This window comes from Microcaecilia unicolor, chromosome 3 (assembly GCF_901765095.1).
Source record: "Microcaecilia unicolor chromosome 3, aMicUni1.1, whole genome shotgun sequence".
Taxonomy (NCBI): Eukaryota; Metazoa; Chordata; class Amphibia; order Gymnophiona; family Siphonopidae; genus Microcaecilia; species Microcaecilia unicolor.
Window position 1 is genome coordinate 304,921,153 of NC_044033.1, and position 17,526 is coordinate 304,938,678.

General features: G+C 44.1%; 1 protein-coding gene across 1 annotated transcript in view; it reads left to right on the forward strand.

Annotated features, from left to right (window-relative positions):
- SCN8A (sodium voltage-gated channel alpha subunit 8) overlaps positions 1–17,526 on the forward strand; it is a 359,538-nt gene that overhangs the window by 86,799 nt on the left and 255,213 nt on the right. The window contains exons 5-6 of the mRNA XM_030194998.1: positions 11,555–11,683; positions 13,277–13,368. Coding sequence (XP_030050858.1) covers positions 11,555–11,683; positions 13,277–13,368 — 221 coding nt within the window. The remainder of the gene's footprint in view (positions 1–11,554; positions 11,684–13,276; positions 13,369–17,526) is intronic.

Consider the following 17,526-nt stretch of genomic DNA (forward strand, 5'->3'; position numbering starts at 1 on the left):
TATGTATAAATAATCCTAATACAGAAAAAGATAGTGTGGATAAACTGGGTTCTTTTTGTGTTTACTGAGACCTTTTGTTTCTCCCTTTCCTTGCCATCTTTGAATTGAGAGACAATGGCAGTCTAACTCTTTTCCCTTAGGCTAGTCCTTTGTAGGTGGTGGTCTTACCCATGCAATACTGAAGCAGAGTGAGACTTGGACACCATACTTTCCAATATCTTCCAGGAATTGTAAGGTTGCAACATTCTATATTGTGATTGGCCAGGAAGCCAGTGCCCTGGGCTATCACTGGTTGTTGAGGTACTAGTTCAGAATTCAGTAGAAACCCTCCTGTCTGTCGGAGAAGCACAGTCCACTAGACCTGCCCCACTTCCGAAGGGTATCCTTAAAGTAAATCTTTAGTAGGTAGTGTTTATTGTACAGTCCCCTTTTTTTTGTTGGTTTTAACTTTACAGTTCACTGTCATATTGTTCCTAAAAAAACTGATTAGTTTTTGTTAGCCCTGGGTCTGTGACTGGTCAGTGTTCCCAGCCTTTTTGTTGTTGTATTTGATCTGTATAGGCACATTTCTAGAAAAACCTTAGTGTGATCACTGGGCTGTGTGTGTGTGTGTGTGTGTGTGTGTGTGTGTGTGTGGTGATGGGGGGGGGGGGGGGGGGGGGAGCTTGCAGGGTGGAGTTCTTGCCCAGAGGCAAGAACTCAAATGGTGGATGGGTACTTGCTAATGGAGGTGCATATGCATAAATGCAGGCATAGCTTGAGCAGTGCTTGGCAGGAGCCTCAAGTAGTGCTGAGACCTTACGTGACAAATGGTATCTATAATTGTTTGAGGCTTAGGGCTGATAAATAATAAAAGAACCTAAGCAAATCTGTGGTCATGGCCTTGAGATGAGCTCTGTAAAGTACCATGTCACAGTAGTTTGTGGAAAGATCTCACTTGTAGTGGACTGTTGCTGGTCTCTGTACCTTACTGCTGTAGCTACAGTCTGTGCCAGCAAAGATGGTATTGTAGTGCCCATGGGGAATTAGCACATAAAGTTGGGGGTAGTAGCTAAGTGAGTACTGTTCATGCTGCCAAAATTGCATGATGGCATGTCTATACTTTTCCCTGTTACATTGCCACTGTATCTTGTCCTTGGTGTCTCCTTTCCTTTACCTAAATCACCAGTCTGTGCCTCCTGTACGTTAGTATGTTGCAGTAGATGGCAACCTGTGGGTCACACAGAGTGGCCAGCATCTAATCATTCTCAGTGCTTAGTCCTCGTGTCAACCTATTTTCCACTTGCACGTGCAAGAAGTACATCAGCACAACACCTCTGATGTTGGTTCCTCTGACTGTCGAAACCCTCCAGCTTCATATCCAGGATATTCAACACTCGGGATCGCCCTTCTTAAAATCAGCTCTGCCATGACATCCTTGAAAAGCTTCAGGAATTCTGTGAACTGAGTCATATTTGTCTAGTCCTGACATCTCAGGAATCTTTTGATGCAATTTTTTTTTCAGTGACATCTGATAGAAGACTGCCTGTTGTTCCACTGACTTCTCTAGCATGAATAATGTGGAACTCCTCTTGTTGCTGACATCCTGAATGGCACCTACTGCTTCCTGCCTCTTATGCATCTCATACCCACCTTTCACACTGCAGTAGAAAGTGCTATTTTTGGCACTTCTTGATCAGTGTAAGGGAGAAGTAGGCATGTGTAGCAGTCTGACTACTCTAGATGTTGCTGGTGAAATGCATGTTACTACCTTGAGCTTTAGCCAGCTGTGCCTGCAGACAGGCACAGCATTGATAATACAGGATGTAGATCACCCACTTATTAAATGTTGTTTTGGACACTTGGTAATTGGGGGCTAAAAGATGTATTAACCTCTTGAACCCCAAGTTTTCAATCATCTGCAGGGGCTGATCATTCATGGCACTCATTTCCTTGATATCACAAGCTTTGATGCTGCCTTACACTTGCACCAGGATGGTGATGCTGAACATTACCCCATTTCTTCCATGGTGGCTTGTTTACATGGGAACTGGGGTGAAGAGTCTGGGGGCCAAGACTGGAAAGTAGATTTCATCCTTTCAGTAGCTTTCCTTCCACTGCATCTTGCAGTGCAGGGTAGAGTCCCATCATCCTCCCTTGAACCTAACTCACTGAGATATTGTTGTTTTTGCAAATGATGTAGCATGCATACCATTGTTAGAAAGATGACCCTTAGCCTTCATTACGTAGATCCTCAAGCTTTTTAAAATGCATCCAAGCCTCTAATGTGTTACAGGACTTGCTCTCTGCTTCCTTGGGATCTGCTGTTGTTCACGTTTCTAGGGCTGAGGGCAGAGCAGAAGATGAAGAGCCAGAGGCATCCTTAACATTCTTCACCTTACCTGTGGGGTGCTTTTGGCCCTAGCAGTATCACTTCCCATCTCCTCACCACTTAGCACACTATTAACTAGATTTTCTAGGTTCTCCTCAGTGTCACAGTTTCAATATCTGATTCTTCTGCTGGAAATCTCTGACATAAGGATTCATCAGAATCTGTATCTGCCAAAAAGCCGCTCAATACACTTCTCAGAAGGGAACAGAATACACTACTGTGCTCTGTTGGCTTTACCTTCTTCTGTTCCCCCACCCTGCACTGCCTCTGCCCTCCTGTACCCAATCTGTGAAGGTGGAAGCAGGTAATTGGTCTTTGAGTTGCACTGGAAGCTGCAACTGTTGATTGTCTTAAAGAAATTTCTTTTCAGCAAGGCACTGAGCTTTTGGAGATTGGAAACTGTCAGCTCTGTTCCTTCCCATTGGTGCTACTGTTGGTCCTAGATCTCTCAGAAGCATCAGCTGACTTGCTTCCTCTGCCTCTTCTATCATTTCCATGCCTACTCCTCCCAAGCATTGTGATTTGATTAGACTAGATTGTAAGAAGAAGGGGCCGTCTTATCTTATATACATATCTGTACAGTGCTGCATATGCCTAGTAGCACATTAGAAATAAGCAGTAGTAGATGACAGGTAGAGGCAGGCAGATGATCTGGCCTGCTTTGCAGTATTTTGGTTCCTTTTCTCTCTTGAGTGTACAGACCCACAGACCCTGAGTTTTATAACTCATTTTTATGTTGCACTGACAGAGAAACATCCTGCTTATTCCTCTTTGCCTTCTCCTTTATGTATTCTTTTCTCCCCTCACTATGCTGAATTGGACTACAGATCCACAGACTGCCTCAGATTTGTACAAGATGAGTCAATTTCTGTGTCAGAGAGAAGCAGTGTTACTACTGCCTTTCACTCTCTCTCTGAGCCCTGCCTGTGCTCTTATGATGCTTTTGTCTATTTGTGATTGATTGGTATGAGTGCAGGCGTCTGACAGTCTGTGTGTGCATTGTGGCTACAGGTAGTTTTTATGCAAGAGAGCATATCCAGAACACATGAATGAAAAGGAGGGGGCATGTATAATTTGGCTGGTTATGTGGTAGACAGGGTCCACCAAAGTGCTTTTGAAACTGACTGGTGCAGTCTCTGGCAGGGAAAGAGGTAGAGCCTGGACACTTCTTCCACAGTCCATGTGACTGGAATATGAAACAGTAAAAAGACAGAAGGTTGTGTAATGTATTTTCTATAAATTTTCCTGGCAGGAAAAGGGAATCACTTGAACACATTTTCTCCCACAGAACACAATGGGAGCTTTCTATGAAAAGCGAGGCCCAGTCAGATTTGCAGCTGGTTCTAGGCTTTCTGAGAGTGAGCATCCCTGATTTTGTACTTCATATAGTTACTGTATCAGTCCGAGAGAAACCTGGATTCCTTATGAGCTGTAACACCTTCAGCCAGTGGGGTGTGCAAAGCTAGTTTACCAAGTTTATTCATAGATTTGATATACCGCCAAAGAGAAATACTATCAAGGCGGTTTACAATACAATCAATAATTGGTAGTAAAAAAGGAAAAGGAAGTACAATAATGACAGGAAAGAGAAGAAGTAGGGGTCCTATAAGTATAAGTTACTGGCAGTAGCCAGAGGGGATGCTGTTATGTGGGGAAGACTGATGCCACTAGTAGCGGAACAGAGCGAGAGTCAAAAGCTATGATAAACAAATAGGCCTTCAGTTGAGAGTTAAAGATAGACAATGTAGTTTCTTTTCTTTTTTGAAAGTATGTTTATTGACGCCATGGCAGAAGCAACATCTTACAGCAGTCACAAAAATTACTAAGCACATAACAAAGCAACTGAGCAACAAGACAAAAGTTTTCAAGTGTTAGAGGCTCATAAACCAACAGTGATCAACAGATCTCAAAAAATTTGACTATATTAACAAAACTGAATTTCCCCTTGGCTTTTCTTAAATCCCCCCACCCCCTCCCTTCTCAGGTCTCCACTTCGCGCGCATCTTCGGGGCACCTCCTCTCTAAGAGTCCCAGTCCTCTCCCATTCCTGCTGCACTACTCTTTGTAGAGTAATTCTTCCAAATGTCACAATACATCCTATGCCATCTTGAAGCGGCAGAAGAGTACTGGAGAGACACCCACTCTGCCATCTCCTTCATCAAGTTATACCATTTAACTGTTGGTGGAGGTAACAAGTCCACCCAGGATTGCAAGATGCATTTTTTAACTAACAATGTGGCTAGTAAAACAAATTGACGTTGAGTATCGGTTAACCCCTCCTCCTCCTTAAGCTTTCCTACATTGCATAGAAGTAGGGTAGTGTATGACCATTTGAAGGGGCGCCGCAAGGATTGTTGAATCACCGCCAGAGATTGCCTCCATAACCCTGAGAGTGCTAGGCATTCCAAAATGGAGTGAAGTAAAGAACCCACAGCCGTGCGGCATTTTATGTAATGGTCATCTTCCCAAAGGCCCATCTTCCTCCCACGCTGGCGGGTTATGTGTACTCTATGAAGTATGCGATATTGGATGTCATGGAGGGCCTCATTCGCTGTTATCTTGGGGATGATCTCAAAGGCCTCTCCCAATTGCTCCCGAGAAATTTCCTCCCCTAACTCTGCACTCCCAAGTGATGCCAGCCCCTCCAAATGAGAAACCTTTCTATTATCTACTATAATTTGATACCACTGGGATAAACTGTTGGAGGATGCCGACATGGTCAGAAATATTTTATCTACGGTCGTGAAACTCACCGGAGAGCCCGCAGTTCGCACCAACTTTTGGTAGTAGTTCCTCATTTGTAGAAATTTGAAAAAACTGCTTATTGGACAAGTTCCACACTTGCTGAATAGTCTCAAAAGTAGGAAAATGTTGCCCTCCCCCCTAGTTCCATCAAATGACCTATGTAACAACAGCCCCCTTGTGCCCAGGAGCGAAAGACTCCTTGCCCCATCCCAGCTGGGAACCCAGGGTTATTCAGGAGAGAGAAAAACGGGTATCCCTTCCCTGCATTCCCCCTCATGCTCCTCCACCATCTCCATGCCTTCCCCACGCTAGCATATAGCATATATTGATTCTTACTTAGAGATTTCCTTGGAGCTGTCTTACATCTGTAAAGTATAGAAAACACATCGAAGGGGGCACACCAACTTTGCCAAAACCCCGGAAGGGCATACTTAGCAGCCATGGTATGACATTCATGGACCCAGTGCAATAGTGCCGCCACATTATAGAGTCTAAGCTCTGGAAGATGCAGGCCCCCCTCTGGTCTAGAGCGAGACAACTTAGCAAAGGCAATACGTGGGCATCTTGCATGCCAGATAAATGTGCTGACTATACCACGATACAGCCCTTCCTCTCTCTTTTCCACCCAGAGATGCGAAGGAGGTAGAACGAGAGGACATGAAATGAGATTGAAGGGGGGCAGACTCAAGAAAAACGTCAGGAAGTATTTTTTCATGGAGAGAGTAGTGGATGCTTGGAATGCCCTCCCGTGGGAGGTGATGGAAATGAAAACGGTAACAGAATTCAAGCACGTGTGGCATAAACATAAAGGAATCCTGTTCAGAAGGAATAGATCCTAAGGAGCTTAGCCGAGATTGGGTGGCACAGCCGGTTGCCTGACGCATGCGTTCGCAAACTGCAAAACTCTTCTGCTCATGTGCCAAGCAAATTCCTCCCCCTTGCTTTCACTTTTATAGTGTGCATATAATTTGAATATCATTTCCTTTGAACAGTAGAGAGCTCATTTTCTGCACTGTTTCAGCAGAATGAGATATGTGATGTTGGCTCTACTGCAGAAGTTCTGAGAATCAGCCTGCAAATGGGTTGGTATTCAAAAGGACATATTTGGTTAGCTGCTAATATTATTACCTCATTGTATAATAGGGCGTCCAAAGTTAGGCACCATTCCCCAGATTCTATATATGGTGCCTAAAGTTGCACTCTCAAATTTGGCAGTGCGGCAAATGCATACCACTTTACAGCAGGGGTGTAGCTAAGTGCGGGAGGCAGGGATAGTGCTGGGCAGACTTATACGGTCAGTGCCAGAGCCGGTGGTGGGAGGCGGGGCTGGTGGTTGGGAGGCGGGGATAGTGCTGGGCAGACTTACACGGTCTGTGCCCTGAAAAGGACAGGTACAAATCAAGGTAAGGTATACACAAAAAGTAGCACATATGAGTTTATCTTGTTGTGCAGACTGGATGGGCCATGCAGGTCTTTTTCTGCCGTCATCTACTATGTTACTATATCTGGAGCGGGTATAATAATTTAGGAAGGAGCACCTTTTTAACCAAAGCTATTGGCCCCTAAAATTCACCAGAAGGTCCTTCCATTGAGCACACAAGCGACAAACCATTTCCAGCTTCTCTATGACATTTTTCTGGTACATCCACTCGGTGTCTGTGCGTAAATATACCCCCAGGTACTTGATCACTGTGCGGGCCCAAATAAGCGGGAAGTCCACTAACTCGGTACTGGACAAGTAACTGGTAAGGCTTCAGATTTTCCAAAGTTGATTCGCAATCCCGCAAACTCACCAAACGACCGTATGATCTCCATCACTATAGGAAACGTAGTGGAAGCATTATTGAACAATACTAACATATTATGTTATTAAGTGCAGTGGACTTTAATCCTGGGGAACTGAGTTCGATTCCCACTGCAGCTCCTTGTGACTCTGGGCAAGTCACGTAACCCTCCATTGCCCCTGGTACAAAATAAGTACCTGAATATATGTAAACCACTTTGAATGTAGTTGCAAAAGGCTCAGAAAGTCGGTATATCAAGTCCCATTTCCCTTCTCTTTCCAACCTCTCATCCTGCCTAATCTGAGCAGCCAGAGGCTCCAGAGATAATACAAACAGCAGGGGAGAGAGAGGACACCCTGTCTGGTGCCCCGACCCAAAGAGATATGGTTTGTGAGGGCATCATTAATAAGAAGCTGGGCTTTGGGGTTACTATACAACAACCGCACCCAATCCAAAAAAGCTCCCGAAATACCAAATCGCTGAAGGACCCAAAATAGATATTTCCACAGCTCCTTGTCAAACGCCTTCTCGGCGTCAAAGCTAGCCAATATGGCATCCCCTGGTCTTAATGCACCCTCTCACAATATGCGGCAAGTCTTTAAAATATTGGCTGAGGCGAATCTGCCAGGAACAAATCCCACCTGGTCAGGATGAACAAGAAGGGGAAGAAACTCCCCTAATCGCATAGCCAATACGCTCGCCAAAATTTTTAAATCTTGGTTCAGAAAGGAAATAGGTCGGTATGACCCCACTAACTCAGGGTCCTTTCCCGGTTTCGGTAATACAGTAATATAAACATGATTCAAAGTAGAGCACATGTCCTGAGACACTCGAATATCCTCACACATGCTTATAAACGGGGGTATAAAAAGATCCTGCAAAATCTTATAAAACTCTGTTCCCAGCCCATCAGGCCCCGGGGCCTTGGCTAACTTCAGACGCTTCACAACTCCTTGCACTTCTTTACCGGTTAACGGTGCATTAAGTGTAGCTATTTGTTCTGCTGTAAGGCTCGGAAGTCGCAGATGCTTAAAGAAAGCCTCACATAATGACCCTGAAAAGGAGCCTGTGTCATACAGAGATGTGTAGCTGTGGGAAAACTCGCCTTGTATGTCATTCTGGCTTGTATGAATCCCCCCTCCTTGTCCCTTATCTTAGCAATGTAACTTTTGCCGGAACGTTGTCGCACCAAGGCGCCAGTAATTTCCTGGTCTTATTGCCCCACCTATGCAGTCTGTACTTATAGAGTCGAATGCTGTACATAGCTCTAGCAGTCAGAAGGCTCTGCAGCTCCTTCTTACTCTCCACATATAACTGACAATTCTGTTCTACCGGGCTAGACAAATAACTCCGACGGGCGGCCCCCAGGTGGCCCGCCGCTTTTACAATGTCTTGATCCCCCTTCTTCCGCAGCGATAATGTAAACGCTATGATTTTCCCTCTGAGAACTGCTTCTGCCGCTTCCCAAAAACTTTGCGGCCTAACATCCTCTACACTGTTTTCAGCCAGATAATCCAACCACGCCTTCCTGAGGTAAACCCTGAACTCATTACTTTGATACAGAGCCGGATTCATGCGCCGCACCAGAGTGGCTCACCCAAGATCCACCGACGCTGGGGCGAGGTCCGACACCTCGGCCTCCCCTAAAGCTGCTTGTTGCACTGAGCACAGCAAAGAACGAGACAACAAGACGTAGTCCAAACGAGCGTGGACCTTATGCAGATGGGAGAAAAATGTAAAATCCCACTCCTCTTCATGGAGCAACCGCCACATGTCTAACAATGTCAGCTCCTCCATCAGATAATTTACTCCCTTATGCATATGATCACTGAAAGGTTGTCTGGGGGGTTTGCAATATATTGAGGGATCACTCATTATGTTAAAGTCCCCCCCACTACTATTAAAGGATATTCCTGAAGCGCTGCGAGTTTAGTCTCGACCTGAGTGAAAAATTTATGTGAATAGATGTTAGGGGCATATAGGCTACAAAAAGCTACCCTCACCCCCTGCAGTGTTCCTGTAACAAGAACCCACCTGCCCTCGGGATCCTGACAAATGTCATGAAGTGTAAAAGCCAATGACTTCCTAATCAGAAAGGCCACCCCCCTTTGGCGGTCACTGAAGGAGGCGCAGAAAATCTCCCCAACCCAATCCCTGCACAATTTAACATGTTCTGTACTGTTCAAGTGGGTTTCCTTTAATAGGACCACATCTACATGCATTCTCTTTAGATACTGTAGGAGCCTAGTCCTTTTTACAGGGGAGTGGACTCCATCTACATTAAGGGTGAGTACCAGTAGCCTAGCTAAGGGCACCCCTAGGACTATAGGATAACACCAACATATTCCAAATCCAATCCATCAGAGGGGTCCCCCAGCCAGACCCTTCTGAGACTCTCCTTACCCCCCACTTCTGTACAGGACACCACTGAACATACCCCTCAACTTTATGTGGAGACCCAGGACCCAAAACTCCCCCCTTCCCCACCCCCCAACCCTACAATCCTCTCCCTCCCAACTTCCCTCCCACCCTCCCTCTAAATCACCCCGCCCATAAACAACCAGACACAAACACAAACCAAAACTAGCACACCAACACACACGCCCCCAACCATCTCCTCACATCTACTAACCCTTCCTCGCTCCCCTCCCCCCCCCCCCCGAGGCAAATGCAAAACAATAAAGGGAATGAAAATGAGTTAGATTAAAACCCAAGAAATACTCAAAAGTCCAGATCAACCAATAGCATGGTGGCTCGACCCAGGGGAGCGCCGACTGGCTTCTCGGCTATCTTGACACCAACCATGTCAGATAAAACCTGGTCTCGGCCGCTCGCCTCCAAACTCCAATATAAGCTCCACACCGAGATCCAGTGTATAAGCATGCTCATTGATCCACATTGTATAACAAATCTCCCAATATATTTTCTCCAGAAATGATTTGAGGTCCAGAGGGTCAGAGAAAAAAGTGTCTTATTATCATGCGTCACCTGCACCTTCACTGGGTAAAGCATTGCAAAGCGAATCCCTTTTTCATGGAGAGTCTTGTAGTGCTGTCCCATCTGACGTCGCTGTTCTGATACAAGGGCAGAGTAGTCCTGAAATAAGAGAATGTGGGCTCCTTGATATTCCACAGATCGGCTTGCCCTATACGCCTGCATTAGCTTTTCCTTTTCTGCATAATCCGGGACTCTTGCAAGCACAGGCCTTGGCTGCTGTTCAGCATCTCTAACAGCCCCAACGTGGTGTACACGCTCCACTCGCATAAGGCACTGGGACTGATCCATGTTCAACTGCATTGGGAGCCAGCTGGAAACAAAATCCCGCAGTTCCTTGTCCTTAACTGATTCTGGCAGTCAAATAATCCCTATATTATTGCGCCTGCTCCTATTCTCCAGATCATCTGTTAATTGGGTAAGTTGTTTCGCCAACGCCTCCACCGCTGTCACCTGGTTCTCCACAGCCTCAGATCTGTCTTCCTGTCTGCCAATGCGCTCCTCTGCGTGCTGGAGCCTCGTTACTTGCCGCTCTAGGTTCTGGTTCTCTTTTATGTTGTCAGTCAACTGTTTAGTGAGCTCCCGTACCACTTCCTCCTGGATTGTTACTACTGCGGTGCTGGCCTGCTGCGTCGCCATCTTAGTACTCACAGTCTGCATGTGGTCTTTAGAGGGACATGGTGTTTTCACTGGCATACCCCAGATTTCTGCACCATTCAGGCAAGAGATCTCCTCAGCGGATGCCCCAGTTGCCAGCCCACACGCTTGACCAACCTTCACCCTGGAGGGGGGGGGGGGGGGGGGGCGGGGTGGGTGTGTGTGAAAAAAGCAGATAAGTATGCAAGTGGATCGGAGCAAGGCTGACAAGCATCCTTTCAGCCCACTGGCATCACGTGACCCCCCCCCCCCCGACAATGTAGTTTCTAATCGTAGTGTTAGAGGTATAACATTCTATAACAGAGGACACATTACACTAAAAATACTCATGTACCTCCCCGTTGCTGTGTACTTTCTGTTTACCTATTTATTTAACATTTGTATCTGCCTTTCCTCTACAGTTCCAAGGTGGCTCATATCACATATAACAAAAATACAAAGCAATAGGTAAAACGTTTAACAGCAAAACAACTCATGCAATGAATACAATTCTCATTAAATATTAGTGTGGTCTCAGTTTGTTTATAGATAACATATCTGGAGTCAATTACCAAATGAATGGACTGAACAACCTAATATATCTGGATTCATTTACTTTAATGTGTAATTAATAAATACCATAAATGAATCCTAAAAGCAGGTTATTTACAATAGTGCCGAAGGTCATTTGCTACAGTGACTGAATTCTTAACAGCTCAGAGAGAGCATCAATAAATCCTGAAGAGCAGGCCAGCCTGAGAATACATGCACATGGCTCAATACAGTCAAAAGCAAACCCACGCAGCCAGGCTTGTAAGGGTTTTGTAAGATTTTCTAAAGGAAGAGCATCCCATACTGTGGGAGCCACACATGTACTGTAAACAGTTTTATTCGTGTGCCTTCCTGCTTGGCCAGTGACAATAAAAGGAGTCACGGCCTGCAGCGAATGCAGACCCAATGTTTTTCAGTCATGACCAAAGTTGCAGCCTGAACATTTTGTCACCAGAACTTCTCCCCATGCTAGGTATACGTTCACTGGAATTTATACGTTCGAATCACTTGTGAAAATCATCGCCAGAGGGTTCTGTATAGATGGCTTCACTTTCCTGCGTGATCCGTGGAACTGGTTGGACTTCAGCGTCATCATGATGGCGTAAGTTAAATATCTGGATTATGGACAGATACATGTGAAGTGGTGTGGGGTCTGTGATGTGCTGCAGGGAAGCATTTCCTGGGGTCAATGATAATGTTAAAATGCAGGAATTGGGGAACTGGAAGGGTTTGATTGGCACAGGGCACAAACCATATTGCACATCTCATATTGCTAATTTAAAGCCAGCTGCACGACCTTGTATAATCTGGTGGCTTGCATATCACTAAAATTAGCCAGTATCTCAACTGGCACTAATCATCTAAGTGAATGGTGAGTGCCATCCACAAGGGACTACTGCTTGAATTAGTAATTTCTTAAATAATTGTGCTACTGTATGACCAAAAAAGAAGCCAATAACTTTTAAGTTTGGCCAAACCTTCCAGCACTCAATAAACCTCTCTACATTCGAGCTCTAAAGTGTGCTGTGTTCGAAGTATTTTTTTCGCCTTGCCTTTAAGACAGCAACTAAAAGAGGGTCCAGGAAAGGACCCAGAGAGAGACAATTGAGAAGCGTTTAAAAAAAAAAAACAAATTACCACACTAGAGAGAGAGAGCGTTTTGCTTGAAAACTACCTGCAAGAGAATGACATGAGAACCAGAATCAGCCCTGTGGCATTCTGGATTGATTTATTTCACCTCTGTTTCTAGACATTGTTTTTTTTTTTTTTTTTATAATTGGAATGCCCTCTTCCCACATTATTTTTCTCTTTCCTTATGGCAATGGATTGAGCATGGCAGTTCCTCCTGCTGGCCTTCTTCCAGAAGGAAAGTTTTTTCAAAGCTAAACCCTTGCCAGTAGGACTTACGTCTGCAGGAAAAATCCTCCTCCCTCATTGTCAGATCATATCCCCTTATCTCCACAATGCGTCTGAATCTTGTTAGATTTTCAGTGTGAGCTATGAGATCAGTCCTGGGGATCCAGACTTCCAGTATAGTATTAAGGGACCCAGGAAATAGACAAGTATTGTGTTGCTTCCAGCGTGATGGAGGAAGTGGCAGGCTGTAATTGTACAGTCTTTGTGCTGGTTTTGAGCAAAACTGGTGTCCTTCTCGTATTGGTCACTTCACCGAGAGACGTTTTAACTGCACATCTAAATGGACAAACTGATCAAGTTTTACTTCGGTTGTGTGCATGAAGATGTAGAAAAGTTCTCCATGCATGTGATGGGGGTAAAACCAGGACTGGCTACGCCTGACATGGAGCTATAGGGTCCCCACTGTTCAGTGAACTTGTAAGACAGCTGCCCCCTTTTTGTTTCTAATAATTTAGAAAAGAGACCCCTTTTTTTCCCCCTGAAGCCTGTAAACGCTCAGCCTGCTGCTTCCTCTTCTCTTCCAGCTACTCCTTCACAAGTTAACTCTGGTTTGATTCTGCAGGTATATAACAGAGTTTGTAAACCTAGGCAATGTCTCAGCTCTGCGCACTTTCAGAGTCCTGAGAGCTCTGAAAACTATTTCTGTAATCCCAGGTAAGGTGGCCTGTGCTCGGTGTGTAGGTGTTGGGGAGGGCCCCCTCTCTGTGACGACCTGTTGTTGCACTGTAGTTGTTTGGTGTTTTGTCATTGTGTCTGTGTGTGACCTCCCTTATTGCAGATATGTGACAGAGTTCGTGGACCTTGGGAATGTCTCAGCACTGAGAACATTTAGGGTTCTCCGAGCTTTGAAAACTATTTCTGTCATTCCAGGTGAGAAACCGGTTTAAACACTAAGGCTGATCATGTGATCATGTTCTCCATTTGTCTCACTTTGTGCATTTCTCTCATTTTCTCTTTTCTTTTTAGTTTTATTCCTACCATTCCTCCTCCTTTTTTCTTTTCAGAAATGAGACAGACAGATAGTTGATAGTCCTTAAAGTCTGCATTTCTCTGGATAATTCAGGCTTATGCCCTCTCAAGCCCTTTATCGTTGAGCTGCCAGTTTGTGGTAATCATGTTGAGCCCCTTCAAAAGCATCCACTCATGGTGGGATCACGATGGTTTTTCTGGGAGAGGAGAGATGTTAGCAGGGAGTCTCCTGCAGGAGGAGTCTTCTATAAATTAGTAATGCTATTTTGACTGGTTGGGATATACGATTGTCTATTTTCTTGGCTGTATTGTTTTCTTTTTGCTCTCATCTCTGTCTGCTTTATTTTATTTTTTATACTGTTTTGGAATAATGTTAAGACTATTCCTGGCTTCTTTTTAAAACTTCCTTTCCTGAGTCTGAAGTCTGTGCTGTATTCATGCTTTGCATGTCAGTGGGGTTTGTTTTAGCTATCATTGTGTGATGCCTGACCAGGGTTGTGAACATTCATTTTTCAGCTGTCCTTTATCAATGTGATGCCTGCATGGAGTTCTGGTGACCATCTGATCTATGTCTGTTGTTTGTTCATGTTTTAAGGCAGATGTACACATCTCCAGTACTCAAGTACCTTATGCCAGTTAGTTTTGTGTTTTCAGTGAGGATATCTTGAAAATCTGACCATCTTGTGGCATGTGATGACTGGAGTTGTCTATCTCTGCTTTATGGATATCCATGCAAAACTTGCATGAATCTGTAGCTGTCATCCCCAGGTCTGCTTTCTTTAATTTATTTATGCTTGTTTTATTGGAATAAAACATGTGTATTGTCATGAATATTTTTTATTACAACTAGTTTTGATTTTTTTCTTAAAAAAAAGTTTCCTCCCTTGAGTCTGCTGTCCATGCTGTATTCATTCTAGAATGCATCAGTGTGACACCTGTATGGATCTCTGATGAAGATCCACTCTTCGTGCTCTATTCATGCTTTATTTGTACCAGTGTGACAGCTTCATGAGGCTCTGAGGAAAAACAGGGAGCAGTGTTCTGATTTTAGATTCATAATGCTGGGTGTGATCTAGCAAGAGGAGCTTTCAAAAACTCTGAATACAAGTATCTCCCTAGAAGAGGAATCAAATACTAGTTCAGCAAAAGAGAGTCTTAATTATGTTCTTCATTTACCTACCAATTGAATTATATTAGAGAGTCTTCGATAGGACTGTCCCTTTAATTTGAAATCATGTCAGCTGTTTCCATCTCCTGGCTCGCTGTAGTTAAAACTGTCCTTTGCTCAGTGGCAGTGTCGCACTGTCTGAAAATGGCTTAGTTTTGCGCATTCCATGATGGAAATGAACCTCGCTTCTGTGCCAGGGTACATTGGAGATGATTGGAATCTGTTAGCTTTAGTGCTGGTGCTCGTTTCAGAACTTGTACAAAGAGTACCTCCTTCAGGAGTTCATTGTGGATTAGTGGGTTTTGTTTAGAACACCTCCCTTATGAAGAAAGGCTAAATAGGTTAGAGCTTTTCAACTTGGAGAAAGATGACTGAGAAGAGGATATGATAGAAATTTTATAAAACTGTAAGTGGGGTGGAACAGTTAAATAGAGAACAGAGGTTTAATCTGTCAAGCGATACAAAAACAAGAGGACACGCCTTGAACTAATGACCAACAAATTGAAAAAAAAAGTCATAGAAAGCTTTTTTAGTTTCTTTTGTGCAGCACATAAATTAAGTTGTGGAATCTGTTGCTGGAGAACGTGTTCAAGGCAACTACATAATGGGAGTAAAAAGAGGATTGGAAAGGCCATAAAAATGATTACCCAGATAGATTTGGAAAAGCCATTGCTTGTTGCTGAAAATGAGCTATGAGAAACAGATCAACTTTTTGGGATCTGCAAGGTACTTGTGACTCAAACTGGTCACTGTTAGAGATAGGATGCTGGGCTTGATGGACCTTGATCTTGATTTTATGACATTACGAAATGTGAAGACAGTGGTTAAGAAATTTGCTAAAGGAACATGTCCTGTTGATCACTGCCCTGGTTGGTTACTGAAGAATATTCCAGAATCACTGTTGATATAGATTTAAAAATTGGCAAATCTTTCCTTACAAGAAGTATGTTTTCTAACTCAGTGAGGTTATGGGACTCATTTTCGAAACAGAAAAATGTCCAAAAAGTGGCACAAAGCAGCAGATAGATTTTTTTTGTCCAAAATATCCAAATTATTATTTTTGAAACCCATTTTAAAGACGTTTTTCTATTCAGTTTGTCTGTCATGCACTCAAATCACAAGCAAGTGTGTTGGGGGCAGGATTCCTGCCATAATGGAACAAAGCGAAAACACCTGGGGCTAAAAGTTTGATGTTTTAGTCTAGACCTGTTTCAATCATGACTAAGTCACAAAAAGGTACCCTACAGACCAGATGCTTAAGACATGATCCTCCCTTACTCTCCCAGTGGTCACTGACCATCTCCCACCCCCCACCCCCAAAATCGTGAAAGAAACAGTATATACAGCCTCTGACAGCTTGGCCTGTCCTATTAAAGCAGCAAGCAGGTACCTGGAGTAGCCTAGTGGTTGGTGTAGTGCGCTGTAGAGAAGGGGACCCAAGCTCATATCTCACACAAACTGCTACACTTGTGGTTGAAAGTGTGAGCCTTCCAAAACCCACCAAAAACCTACTGTACCCATATATAGATGACACCTGCAGACATAAGAGCTATTGTAGTGGTATTTAGTTGGATATAGTAGGTTTTTGATGGGTTTTGGAGGGCTTCCCATACAATATAAGAGGGTAATGGTGAAATGTGTACCTGGGACCTGTTATGTGAAGTCTACTGCAGCACCTCCTAGGGTGCCCCATTACTCTGCTGGGATGTCTGTGTGGCCAGTCTACTAAGAATGCTGGTCCTCCTTACGTCCCAATGGCTTGTTTTTAAGTCTTTTCCCCTTGGACGTTTTTTGAAATGGTCACAAAAGAAAAATGTGCTGAGCACAAAAAACATCTACCAAACATCTAGGAAATGGCTGTTTTCGAAACAAAAAGATAGATGTTTTTGTGGTTCGAAAATCACTATGTTCGCCACTTAATTTTTGGACATTTTAAGCAAAACATCCACAATTGGATTTAGATGACATATTGAAAATGCCCCTCCACATTGTTCTTACATCATTGCCTAAGGGGCAGAGTGTAGATTTGAAGCAGTGTATGAATTATTGGTCAATGGCAAATATTTCTGTATAAGCTAAGATGGGGGACGCTGTGATGACCAGGCATCTATTGGAATGCTGAATTCAGTGCAATCAGAATTCTGTAGTCTATATTATTATTATTATTATTATTTATTGCATTTGTACCCCACATTATCCCACCTTTTTGCAGGCTCAATGTGGCTTACAGAATGTTGTTATGATGCAGTCATTACATGATTTTAAATACATAAGCTGAAAGTAGATGAATTAGATGCAAGGTGCTAGAAAGGTGTTGTGAGATAGCATGAAGATGCCTAGGTGGTATTTTCTGATGGGCTGTTATAAATGAATTAAGGATTTTTTGTGGATAGAGGCCAGCAGGCATATTTGGTGTAATTAGATTTATCGGTGGCCCCCACCATATGCTGTTTCATTTTCTGGGTTCTATGAGAGCTACAGTCTCTGTGCCTAAATGGTATAGATGTTTCCTGAAAAATAGGTAAAAGTGAGCTGGCAAGGTCAAATCTCTTCTTGTTGGGTTATGGACCAGGGTGTTTCACAAGGATCCCCACTTCCTCCGATGCTTTTTGGTTTTGAACCCACTAGGCTGTGTGTTAAAATCATTGAGAATTTTATATCCGTCCGTGGGGGTCCGTGGTCCTGCTGTATGGCCATCCCGAGCCAGATGCTGGTAGTCGCAGGCCTTGTGGCAGTGGGGGCCATGCGTTCCCAGGCTCTCTTGGCAGCAGGGGCTTTAGGCAGGTATGCGCGTGCGCTTCTGATATGTCCTGCGTGCCGGGCAGGGCGCCCCCAGATGATGTCAGGTAGGGGAGGGAGACTTAAACTCGCTGGTTCGGCAGTTCTTTGCT